This window comes from Ambystoma mexicanum, chromosome 1p (assembly GCF_040938575.1).
Source record: "Ambystoma mexicanum isolate Mex_15411 chromosome 1p, UKY_AmexF1_1, whole genome shotgun sequence".
NCBI lineage: Eukaryota > Metazoa > Chordata > Amphibia > Caudata > Ambystomatidae > Ambystoma > Ambystoma mexicanum.
Genome location: NC_090921.1, coordinates 265,595,531 through 265,609,230, shown reverse-complemented (window position 1 = coordinate 265,609,230; position 13,700 = coordinate 265,595,531). Strand labels below are relative to the sequence as shown.

General features: G+C 42.8%; 1 protein-coding gene across 2 annotated transcripts in view; it reads left to right on the top strand.

Annotated features, from left to right (window-relative positions):
* LOC138568809 (polyunsaturated fatty acid lipoxygenase ALOX12-like) overlaps positions 1-13,700 on the top strand; it is a 384,658-nt gene that overhangs the window by 274,411 nt on the left and 96,547 nt on the right. For both annotated transcript variants that reach the window (XM_069646583.1, XM_069646581.1), the window contains exons 9-10: positions 5,672-5,758; positions 6,908-7,077. In XM_069646583.1, the coding sequence (XP_069502684.1) occupies positions 5,672-5,758; positions 6,908-7,077 (257 nt within the window). The remainder of the gene's footprint in view (positions 1-5,671; positions 5,759-6,907; positions 7,078-13,700) is intronic.

The window sequence follows — 13,700 nt, the reverse complement described above, 5'->3', positions numbered from 1 at the left end:
TTTGGAATGAGGGGTAGTATGCTTCAAAAGACATATGATGCAGTATGTATTTGAGAATGAAAAATCAGGAGGCTTATTTATTTTTCTTTGTTTTCTCTCCTTGTTTTTCTGTTGTTTGTCAGTACATATTATTTGAACTTAATATTTCTCCCCTTTACCACGCCCTCATCTCTGTCATGACTAAAATGTGCATGAATATGTTGAAATTATTTTGTAATGAAGCAATGCATATTTTTGAAAAAATATATGCCCACATTTGAAAAAGGAATGTGACGTGGTGAAACATGTGTCATCACATGGGCTCTCCTATGGGAGTTGAGATATACGATTAAAAATTCTTAATCTAATACTAGATCAAATTGGTGGCGCAGTGTTTGTGTGAGAGATAACCCCTCTAAAAGTGTCTGCATAAGCCTTATAAAAGCCTCCCGTCAACCCGTCTGTGCCTGGGGCCTTCTCCGAGGGCAAAGTTCTTACCATGGCCAAAGCTTCATCTGGGTTAAGGGCTCATCTAATGTATTTGATTGTCGCTCATCTAGCTGTGGAAGGGTAATGAGGTCCAGATCATCTACTAACTCACTCTCTCTCTCTGCCTGGGGGGTCAATGTACAGTTTTTTCTAATACTCTGAATAGACTTTGTTAGTGCCTGCTTGAATGTTTACCTCTACTTGTTCTGTGTTCCGAATGGAGCATATTGGGGATCTTTTGTCCCCGCTTTTATACAAACGGGCTAGCATTCTACCCGGTTTATCCCCTTGTGCATGGCTTCTCTCCAGATATTTTGCATGGTTGAATTTTCCCAGCCTGTCCGATTGTGTTGGACATGCCTGCCTCAGTGTGATCACTTCCTTCACATGCTCCTCTTCCACCTCTACCCTTTTCTCCAGTCCCAATAATTCCCTTTCTATCTTTTTGGAGGTCATTTGTGATAGTTTTCTGCACTCTCCCTGACGCCGCTATCATCTCTCCCAGTTGACTATCTTATATGTTTCCCAAACCGTGCCCACCAGTTGTACACTTCCCTCGTTTACTTCTTTGAAATCAAAAGTGCTTTTTGTAATATGCTCGTTGAATGCCTTCCAGGTAGGTATGGGTGGCCTTGGGGCAAATATCTTCCATTTTGTTAAGAGGGGGGAGCGGTCCGATAGGACCCTAGCTCGGTAACCCACCTCAGTAAATTACACTACATGATCTTCCCTTTTGAACAGATAATTGAGTCTTGTGTAAACTTTATGCAGGGCTGAATAATGTGAATATTCTCTACTGTCCCCATGCTGTGTCCTCCATAAGTCTTTCAACTGGAAATGCTTCAGGAGCATACTTAGGACTTTAGCGGTGGGGGGGACTTTTGTATTTCAAGTCAGACCTTTCTATTGTGGAATTTAGGGTACAATTAAAATCTCTGCCCCATATCACTACCCCATCTCTGTAGGGACCTAGCCTTGAATACAGCAACCTGAAGAAGACAGTGACATTGTGGTTGGTCACGTAGATGTTCACAATACATATTTCCCGATTCTCTAGCATTCCATGTATCATAGCCATTCTGCCCTAGTCATCTGTCCTAGTAGTTAGTATCTTAAGTGGTATTGTTGGGTCAACCCAAATAAGGACCCCCCCTTGCATATGTTGAATATGTGGAACCCACTAGCGCTCCTCCCCATGCACTAGCCAGCTTGTTTTGCTTCTGTGTATCCAAGTACGTTTCCTGCAATAACGCAATCCCCACCTTGTTCCTCCTTGTGTACCTTATCACACTTTGATGTTTGACATAGTTATTTAGCCCCCGGATATTCCATGTCATAGTTTTTATTGTTTCAGCCATCGCAACTCCATTCCGAGGGTATTGATAGGGCCTCAAGTCTGCTACGAGCTTTAGCTGTGATCATGTGCGCTGTGTTTCAACTATGCCAGGCTTCCCTCCATTATCTAAAACATACTTTAACTTAAACTGTCCAGACATGTTAAACACGCATGTTAAGACTTCCCCGCTTCTGCTCCATTCTACCTAATTGGTAGACTAATCTCCTGGTGCCCAACGGGCGGGCACTATTCAGTACCCTAAAACGTAACTATTGTGAGAGTAGTGGGTCTGCGCGTTGCGTTCCTCCCCTCTGTGGCTGCCCTGTTATGCTCCTGCTATGTCTTTAATCAACACAGCAGCTTCTGTTTGCCTTAGTTGCGACCATCCTGGTCCCAGTTTCCATCTAGTCGCTGATCTTGTGTGCTATGTCCTTTACATAATTAGTTTCACTATGCCTGTCTTCTTGGGGTTATCCAGCTTATGTCGAAGTTCTTTGGTCTTGCTCTGCCATCTCTTGGATCTGCACGCTACCCATCTAGTCTTGCACCTCTGATGGTTTCTTGAAGAGTACTATGCCATTGTGTATTACCTTTAATTTCACCGGGTATATCAACTTATACTTCAGACCTGCCTTCCTGAGTCTGGCCTTTGTTGTAATGCATTGAGCCGTACTTTTTTGCACCTGGAAGGTGTAATCTGAACACTGACATCTTCGCCGAGGCTCTTTTTGTTATCCCCCAGTCCAGGAAAAGGTGAGAATATTTTCCCTATCCTTGTAATTTAGGACTTTTGCAATTATGGGTCTGAGGGGGCACCTGGTGGTGCTCTCCTGGTAAGGGAACAGAGCGCCTGCGCGATCGTAAACCCATGTGTCAGTTCTCCTGCTCCTATTTCCTGCAGTAGCAAGTTTTCCACATATGTGGTGGGGCTGATCCCTCTGTTCCTTCCGATAGACCAACTATCCTGATATTATTCCGACGTGCACATCCCTCTGCGTCCTCAGCTCTGTCTTTCAGCAGTTTGACCTTCTGTAGCAGGATATCAACATCTCTTGTTGTTTGCACTCTAACCACAGTGTTGTCTTTAACTTGTTCTTCCAATTTGCCTGTGTATTCCGCTATGGCTCTCACATCTTGTCGCAGTAGTCCAACGTCAATGCCCACTGCATCTATTTTACCTTCTAGAGTTGCTTGTTGTGCTGCAATTGCTTTCATGATCTGTTAATTCCCTGCATCTGTTGTATCCCAAGGGGGCAACGCTGGTTCCTCCTCCTTATCTCCACTGTCCGCATTGTGTTGGTGTGCCTGCCCTTTTATAATTGTTTACTGGGTGGTCTATTTGTACCGTGATTTATTTCCTTTGGTTACCATCTTTTTGCCGACCACGGTATCCAGGCCTCTCATGTCGTTTCTCCAGCAGGGACTTTACCTCCTTTGTGGTCTCCTAGCCTGGGCTCCTTGTCCTACTCACGGGTATGTACTCTCTCGCCTTTGCTTTGCTGAGGACCTCCTTTGGTGCAGGCCTTGACTTCGTTTTGTCTTCTTGTATTTCTATGCGCTGTGATCCAGAATACTTTCCCACTTCTAAGTTAGCCAACTTTGCTACGGCCCAGGTTTATGGCCTGCTGCTCTCTGCTCTTTATCTTACTACTGGTGTCACATTAATTGTGTGGTTCACTTGTTCCCACCAATGTCCCTTGACTTCCTTCTCTTTAGTCGTATGCTTGGCTCTACTTGAGAATGCTGTTCTGCTCCAGGTGTGGGCGTCTTCCCCTATAGCAATCTTGAGTACTTATTGCAGCGGCCCCAGGTGCATAGCGTGCTCTGTAGCGCGTGGTGAACTTCTTCTTTGACCAACAGGCTTGCACGGTAGCAGCAATGCCCTACTAGTCCAACATTAAAATTGCTCCCTTGCACTTGGGTGTGTTTCTTGCTTGTTCCACAGTCAGGTCTTCCCCGCCCAGGAAAGCTGCACTGCATCCAGTGCCCCCACTGCTATAGGGGCGCCAGATGTGGAGCGGCTATCCTCCATGTTGCTCCTACTGTGTATATGCAGGGCTCAAAGGCTCAATCATTGTCCTGCGCTTTCCCTCAGAGTTCGTTGGATGGGGCTGGTAGGCTCTGCGCAACTCCCATGCTGCCTCCGTCACCCTGTGTGTGTGTCAAAGGAGTTGCATGGTGTGGTTAGCATCTACACGCTGTGCAGAGTGCAGAGGTCCTCCCCACCACCCCTTCACCACTGCTTCATTGCAGGCTCAGCTGCTCCTCTGCTGCCAGTAGCTTGGAGTGTTGCTCTCCGTCCCCGGCGGATGTATGCAGCCGTAGGCATTCATTATTGAAAGGACTTCGGGGGTCTTTATTGCTGCAGCATCCATGATTGTATTGGCTACTTCAATATTCCGGATCAAATGTGTTGGATCCCTCGGCCAGTATTCTACTTCTATCTGCTGCTGTTCTCCCAGCGATATTTGCCAACTCCGCTCCTCACCGCTCTGGAGTTTGCTTCTGTATCACTTCTCCTTGTAGGCTCCGGGACCTCCAGAATGTAACCACTACGTTCCAGCAGCAACTCTGGGGGTCTAGCTTTTGTACTCTATGTCACTGCAGTGTTGTTCAGCGACTGTGCTCCGTCTTATTCGCAGTTCCCTTTTGGCAGCGTTTCAGTGCCAGCCAACCAGCTCCCCTCTCACCGCCATTTTCGGCATGTCTCTTTCTGTGGGGTATATTCTCAGAGTATCTTGTCTTTTATATCCCCTGGGGCTCTCAGGTTTCACATAGCCCCCGCCAACGTTCTTATCACGGGCAATCTTCAGGTTTTAGTCCAATTTGTGCTGTTTTGTCGGATCTTCTGCTGGATCTGAAGGAGCTTCTAGATAACACATCCACCTTACATGGCTGCTGGCCACGCCCCGCAGCGAGGCCAACATTATTTGTAGAAGGCCGCTTTATAAGACCACTTTACATTACATTACAAAATCTGATTATCATCCTGACAGCATGAAACAATCATATGCAATAAAAGGAAATGTGGCCTTAATAGGGTGGCATCAAAAGCAAGGAAGCCTAGATCCACCCACCCTCTGCTCCACCCTCTGCTCCCCACCCTACCTGAGACTGGGTGATCTGCTCCCCACTTACTCCCCCCTGGTTACTTGTAGGGACCCTACTGCCAAAATGCCCAACCCCCGCTCCCTCATTAGTAGGTCCCTGAATCCTTGAATATCTGCTTCCCTCACTGTGTCCTTCCCCCATGATGATTGTAAAGCACTCCATTGCTCCACGAAGTGATGTCAGCATCAATAAATACCCTAATAATAATAATAATAAGACAACGAATAAAAGGCAACAAATCAGCACCCAGATAGCATAACACTTAATAAGGAAAATAACTCTTTTACTAACAGTGACTCACATATAAGGAAAGGAGTTGTGGCACCGACATAGAAGATTGGTAGTGATAGTGACTCACACCTAAGGAAGGAAATCCTCCTTTCAGCATGACACACAAGCAAAAAGACATCGTCATGACAGTACAAAACACTCACGAGCGTGATAGGAAGTAATCATCCTGACACACTGAAAGGCAAGAAAAGGAGCTCTGTTACTAATATTGACACTCAGATAGAGATGAGCTGTGTTGCTGATGTTGTGACGCACAAGCAGAACCCATACTACAGAAATCATGACCCACTCACCATCAGGGACAGAATCCATGATCCAGGCACTGTGGCACATTATCCAGGAGAGAGAAGCCATGATCCTGGCAATATGACACACTCACAAGCAGGGCACAGAGTCGTGGTCTGACAGTGACACCCATCCTTTTCTTTCATGCTATCTTACCAGCGTATCTTGTTATCTTGCTAGCTCTTGATGCCTCACATGAAATACACCTTGGAGATCAACACCCGGGCTCGCGGACAACTCGTCTCCAAGAATGGCATCTTCGATCAGGTGAGATCTTCGATCACCCCAAGCTCTTACTGTTCAGAAAATATGTTTGCATGGACTTTGAGGGATTACCCTTCGGCTTCACGTAAACCTTGTTGTCTGGGATGCCCTACTCCTAGTGAACCAAATTCCAGACCATCAGAGTAAAGGCAGAGTGTCTCAAGGCTTCTGACCATATCTTCAATTCAGGCCCATCAAGAAGCTTAGAGAGAACTGAGTCAAATACTTAATACTGTTTGAATCTTCCCTGGCATTCTCGGATAAGGGAGTAGCCAACAGACCACAGTCAATTATTGGAAGCAAGCAGGGCAGAGAAAGTTATCAAGCAATGATATGTAACCTGGGCACCCTGTATTAGGAGTCTTGCGACCAGCCTATAACTGATGGAGAAAAGTTGGGGTGGTTGATTGAAATAGAGGACTTGTTTGCTGCTGGCGTTACAATGTACAGGCCTTTTCTGGGTCCTAAGATAATATGGAGTAGGGTGCTAGAGTGCTATTTTCTTTATAATAATAGCTTATAATGTCCTGGTGTTGCAGTCAAATGACAGGTCACCTTATCAACTACTCCTAGACCAAATGTTATCATGCCAGGGTCAGAAATAATCTAATCATTGATGGTGAGCGGTTGTAGGGTTGGCGCTGATTGCATTATCTCCAGTGGATGTGGTTATATTTTGCTAGTAATGTGCTTCATCAGGATTTGTCTCGACTCCCTTGAGTCTGTTTGAGCTGAATCAGGAACAAACAGGATTTGCAATTACAAGAATCTCAGTCTAGAGATCTTAAGGATAAGGGGCACATATGTGGAATATGGAGGAATTTGGCTCACCATATGATATTTAACTCAAGCATTATAATTCCAAAGAGATGAGTTCTATTAATGTGTTTACTCTTTTGAATTTGCCCAGAATTAATCTGTCTTCTAAAGTGTTAAACTTTCAAGTAAATTGGTGGGACTTGATGTATCTATTGCTAGCGCAGGCTGTATAAAACACTGGGTGCCCCGTTTTAGACGGGAACAGACATGGCTCAGCAAAGTGGAAGAGGAGAACAGGGCAGTATTTTATTGAAGAAGACGATCTAGTGTCTGACACATAGCTGTTACTAAATCTTTAGCAACACGCTGAATGCTCACATATTTGTATCACAGGTGGTCTCTACTGGAGGTGTGGGCAGCCTGCAGTTGGCACAAAGGGAATATGCCCAAATCACCTACGAATCACTCTGTTTGCCAGAAGACATTCGCAATCGTGGCATGGAGGGAGTTAAAGGTTACTTCTACATGCAGGATGGACTCAGACTGTGGGGCGTAATACAGAGGTAATCTAATTTTGTCTTTTTCCTGTATTATTTCATGACTATTGTAATGCTTTAAACTGTGGCATGAAGGTCTTATGACTACCCCCTTTGAATAGTGAAACCCTTAAGTACCTAACCAGGCCTTTTATAACTGAACTGTTGCCAACCTTGCAGTGTGCCTTTCTGGTTACTCTTTCCCCTTCCCATTCTTACGGGCTGTTCACTTCCTTAGGTCTCAATGATCCTCTTGAAGCAATGCTGGCACACATTGGTTTAAAAGCTTGTGGCTGGCCCCATATATGAGTGAAAAAATGACCCATACTATGTGCAATATTTTCTTAAACGGTTGATCGATCACGCGACCATCTTGATAGACAAACTGAACAACCAATCGACCTCTGAAGACACCCCACCCTATTCACTGAGGATGTTGGGGACTAACAACAGCAACCACTAACAGATGCTTGATCCAGCATTGCCGAACAGCACCACTCATGGTTGACCACACTGGCGGGTGCAGCAGCTATTTTTTCATCTGGACTGCTCAAGTGTGACTGGCACAGCTGCTGGCATGTGCTTACCCTCGGCTTGTTATTCAATACTTCCTCAGGCTTCCACAACTGGTGGTTCCATGCCATTATTTTGGCTGTGAATGTGCTGTCGGGAGAGTTATCGACACAAAAGTAAGGTTTGAGTGCTGTTTTATAAACATTTTTTATCCTTTATAGGGGAAATTACCCTCTCCCCTGGGGATCCCTCTTTATTTATTGTGCATTGCCCTTAAATTAAATTGTTACCTCCCAACCCCCTAAAAAAACCAGCACTTTAAAGATGTTGTTTTTCTGGCAATAAACACATAGCAGTGCCTTAACACCTATATAAGGACATGTCGCTGCCCTGGCCTCACTGCAAAGCCACAAAACTCCAAACATACCCTTTTGGTGAATGCTATTTGGCGTGATATGATTGGACAGGTCCTTGTGCAACAACGTATGCTATGCCGTTTAGTTATGTGCTTTATGCTTAGTTATAGACCACTACATGGGCTCCATGGGCAATGGCTCATCAATAAATGTTGCCAATATGGTCCACTAACAGGGATGGCATCATGTGGAAATGCTTGTGGAGGCCACCAAGACTCGCGGTAGGGATTCTAAACAGAATCGTGTCCTTACAAACACCATGATGTCATATATATATCCTACTACAAGCAGTTACAAGGCTTATAACATCCTTAACATCCTATCAGTTAATGGTTCATGTGCAATATGTCAGAAAATTGATTGATACTCCTTTCAAAAATAGATCTGTGCCCATAATTAATTTGTCAGTTTCACACCACCTTATATTGTTATCGCAAATTAAGGCCCCGGGGATTATGGAACCATATTTGATACGTTTTCCCAACAAAAAAATGAGAAACGATTTTATGAGAATAAGAATTAATGTTTTCCCAGCTAGAGAAATGTTGAAGATTAGAGGCATTGAGGATGATTCAAGCTGTATATACTGTAGAATGAAAGAGACACACGAAACAAACATTGTACGATATACTGTTATGCTTCCGGGCATTACTTCCATCTAGAATCAAATATTTGAGTAAGTTTGTGCCAAATAAAGAATATGTTTTCCAGGATGTACTATGGTTAAACATGATACATGGAACATCAGTTAGTCTACATTTGTCACTGATAATGTTTTTAAAAAATGTTTGTAATATCTGTAATAACGCTCGAATTGAGAAAGTAACTGATTAATTTGTTTTAGATTTAATTGTTTTGTACTTCAAAATAAAACTAAAAGTGTTTTAGTTTGTAATTTAATTTCTCTGTATATTTTGTAAAGGTTTCTAGTGGACCAAAAGAAATAAAAGAAATAAGACATAAATATTCTTATCACAGGGACTAAGCCAACCCATATGAGGTTCTGCACTGCACAAGGACTTTATTCAAAGTTTTGAAAATTCAGAATTGTCCCTACAGATGTAATTTTAGCATTTTGAAAGTTTTAACGTTTTTTCTACTGTGTTTCAACTACCTTAAATGACAATGTTTAGGCTTTCCATAAGCTATTAGCACTAAGCAAGCACTTGCAGAGAGACCTACATTGTAATCAGCACTGTGCTAGAATTTCTTACACTGCGAGTAGGCACGGTCAGAAATTCTGAACAAACAAAAAAAAGACCTTTTACAATTTTCACTTAATTTCTAGAACCATATAAAATCCTCCCAAAAAAATATGCCGAACCTAATAAATGTTATGAGCATGCTCATAAATCAAACATCAATTTCATAAATACCCAGTAAAAGCCAAACCTTCCTCAAATAAGCTTAATAGAAAGGGGGCATGTATGAGTAACAATTCTCCAATCATTCCTTAAAAATACATAAAATGAATTGCAGTGTAGATAATGCCATTCTTAATATTTCACCAATTAAAAACAACTCCCACCATTCAATGGCCGATAGGGATTTTATCACTGCAATCATGTTTCCAGAATGCATGTGCGAACATCTCTTAAAGCACTACAAAGATTCACTAAGTGAAATAATGTTTCTGGGCCCCCACTTTCCCCACAGAACCTGCAAAATGTGTTACTGTCTAATAAAATCCCCTGCGCTAATTGAATTTCTCTAGTGGGAAGGATGTTAAAGCAACCTCTCCTGAATATTTCTCGATAGTGGGCTGAGGGGAATTTTTGGAGGTAGGCGGGGATAAATTTAAACCTCTTCCTACCTGGATTGATTTTAACACTAATTTATTTTTGGCCTAGGAATCTTGTGTTGTTATCCAATCCCTCTCTTGCAGTCTTTTAGTAGATTTGCAATGATCATGTCTAGAGGTATATCACACTGTTGGAGCAGCGGGCCATACAGCGTGTGTCATACAGCGGGCCTTCCAGATCGCACACTTCCCATCCCATGGTGAACGGTCCTTGTTTCTCAAGATGTCAAAAGGGAGTGTATTTTCCAGGCTACTATTGACTCCATTGATTGGAGTCCTAGTTCCATAGGGATACAAACCACTGAGAATAAATCAGGTTGTCGCGTCTTGAAACACTTGTCTATGGGCGCCTTATAAATGCCATATCATATCATACCTTCCTCCAAAGGTAGCCCTCAAAAATCCCCCATACTTTCCAGGTTAGGCTCAAAAGTGCTTCAGGAGAGGATTTGGACTACTTTTTGTTCATAGAAGATTATAACCAGGAGTAAAGAGAAGGATCTGTATCTCCTATTTAGAGCTACTCCCTGAGCTGCTAACCTCTTAACTTATAATCGCAGCATCTTATGGTATAGCTTGCTCATTGATGTTTTCATTCACCACTGTACCCAAATATATAATGGATTCAACCACTTCTAGTTTTTCCTCCGCGATCCTCCATGAGAAAGCTCCCTTAGGTTTCCTATGAGCAGATGACAAGACAAGTACCTTAAGAACTTTTTTACATTCAATCTTAAATTGTTTAATAGAAGGAAACCCACAAAGGAGTCTAGCCAACGTTGAAGTGCGATCAGGGTTTGGTCGGTGAACACCAAATCATCGGCATAAAGGTTCCATGGGAGGCTTATTCCATTGATTCTTGGTGGGAACACCCAAACTGTTTGTTGAGATTCCTACAAGTTCGATATATACAGATTGAACAGAAAAGGGACCAATGAGCACCCTTGCTTTAACCCACGGTATGTAAATATTCTCCTAGAGAGAATACCCTTATCTGATAATCTAACCTGGATCGAAGTGTTAGAATAGAGTGCTTTAATTGCATCAACCAGTCCTGGAGGACATCCCCAATTCAAATGTTTCACCCATAGCCTCTCCCAACATACCCCATCAAAGGCTTGTTCTAAGTCCATAAATGCCAATAGACTTGGACCCAATAGCTCGATGCTTCAACAGATTCAGCAGGAGCAAATATAATGAGGTACACACTCCCTTTACAAACCCAGTCTCGCAAGTGTCAGAGCACCCTAATCTAACTGTCCATTCGCTTAGCTCTTGCAGTAGGACAGATGCAAAAATCCTTACCCAGAGGGTCCAGTAAAGCTACAGGGTGATAGCTTTTTGGACTACGCCGGTCACCCTTTTTAAAAATCGGAATTATCACTGCCTCTTTGCATGATGCCGGAATCTGCTTAGTTGCCACTATTTGAGTAAAAAGCTTAAAGGTGAATTCTGCCAAGAAATCTATGTTTTCTTATATCATGGCATTCGAGCCCTGCTGCCCTAGAGCTGCTTAACTTCCCCAATATAGTTTTGATGACTTCTAGATCAAAATCCAGGGACCACTCGACCCTTTCAATTGCACTATCCCCTTCTGTCATATTGGTCCCCGCATAAAAAAGATTGGTGAAATGCTCTACCCACCTGTATTCCAAGGCTTGGTTAATAGTAGTCACCGTTTGGAAGGTATTAGCATCTTTGGTTAGTTCCCAGAGGTTTTGTGTATTTCTTTTACATAAAACCCAGAGCATATGCTCGGCATCATGCTGCAGTCGACCGCCCAAGACAGCATTTAACTTCTTCAGTTTCCTGATATCAGCTCGCAACAGTTTCTTGGCCTCAGCCACCTCCCCATTATATGTCATGGTTTGAAGAACGCTTCGCCCATCGGGCCTTTGTTAAGCCTACCATTCATAGTCCACTCATTAGAATTATTCAACACAAACTGGGCGAAGCGCCCAGCAGCGACCTGGACCTCACTAGATTTGAACTTTCTTCACTCTGTTTCCACCCCAAGATGCCTCCACACGGTTGGATCATATTTCGTTGGATAGACCGTGGGCCACTTCCCAGCTAATAGCTAGCAGGTTATGGCCACTTACTGGCATCTCTACAACCTCAAATGTGCTAATTGCCATTAGCACATTCTCTGGAACAAAGCAATAATCCAGACATGCCGTTTGAACCCCCTAGATTAAATACATGCTCCTGGGACATCCCCCTTCATCTGGCCATTTAACATTGATAAGCCACGCTCCTTCAACTCAGTGGGCCAGGAAAGGGCTCTCTGTGATAGGGATGAGTCTGTTAATACCTCTCCGATGGTATCCCAGTAATGTAAATTAAAATCCCTGCACACAAACATGTGTCGATTAGTTATAGCAGTGAGAGTATCATCTAACAGCTCCATCACACAATCAATAAGCCCCTCCACATAACAAATATTCACACTCCAATACATGTTAACAAGTAAAATCGTCAGCACATCATCCTTATTAACAATTGACCATTCGAACAGCAACATTTGAACAAAAGGATTTGGCTGGATAACTTTCTTCACCCTCAGATTGCTGTCCATTTTCCGTAGGGTCTCCCTAGGAGCCATCGCACATGGGTGTGAATCTCAGCCTTGTTTCCTGTAGGCAAATGATGTCATAATGACCCAGGCCCAAGTTGCCATTAGAAAAAAGGTTTGCAAAGCCTCTCAAGTTCTATGATCGAAGTATAAGAGCTTCCTCTTTAGCCCACATCTGGCACTAGCATTGATGCGGCTCCACCAAGGCAGTAGCCAGTCAGGACCAGTCCTTGAAATTACCCTCTCCCCTGGGGATCCCTCTTTATTTATTGTGCATTGCCCTTAAATTAAATTGTTACCTCCCAACCCCCTAAAAAAACCAGCACTTTAAAGATGTTGTTTTTCTGGCAATAAACACATAGCAGTGCCTTAACACCTATATAAGGACATGTCGCTGCCCTGGCCTCACTGCAAAGCCACAAAACTCCAAACATACCCTTTTGGTGAATGCTATTTGGCGTGATATGATTGGACAGGTCCTTGTGCAACAACGTATGCTATGCCGTTTAGTTATGTGCTTTATGCTTAGTTATAGACCACTACATGGGCTCCATGGGCAATGGCTCATCAATAAATGTTGCCAATATGGTCCACTAACAGGGATGGCATCATGTGGAAATGCTTGTGGAGGCCACCAAGACTCGCGGTAGGGATTCTAAACAGAATCGTGTCCTTACAAACACCATGATGTCATATATATATCCTACTACAAGCAGTTACAAGGCTTATAACATCCTTAACATCCTATCAGTTAATGGTTCATGTGCAATATGTCAGAAAATTGATTGATACTCCTTTCAAAAATAGATCTGTGCCCATAATTAATTTGTCAGTTTCACACCACCTTATATTGTTATCGCAAATTAAGGCCCCGGGGATTATGGAACCATATTTGATACGTTTTCCCAACAAAAAAATGAGAAACGATTTTATGAGAATAAGAATTAATGTTTTCCCAGCTAGAGAAATGTTGAAGATTAGAGGCATTGAGGATGATTCAAGCTGTATATACTGTAGAATGAAAGAGACACACGAAACAAACATTGTACGATATACTGTTATGCTTCCGGGCATTACTTCCATCTAGAATCAAATATTTGAGTAAGTTTGTGCCAAATAAAGAATATGTTTTCCAGGATGTACTATGGTTAAACATGATACATGGAACATCAGTTAGTCTACATTTGTCACTGATAATGTTTTTAAAAAATGTTTGTAATATCTGTAATAACGCTCGAATTGAGAAAGTAACTGATTAATTTGTTTTAGATTTAATTGTTTTGTACTTCAAAATAAAACTAAAAGTGTTTTAGTTTGTAATTTAATTTCACTGTATATTTTGTAA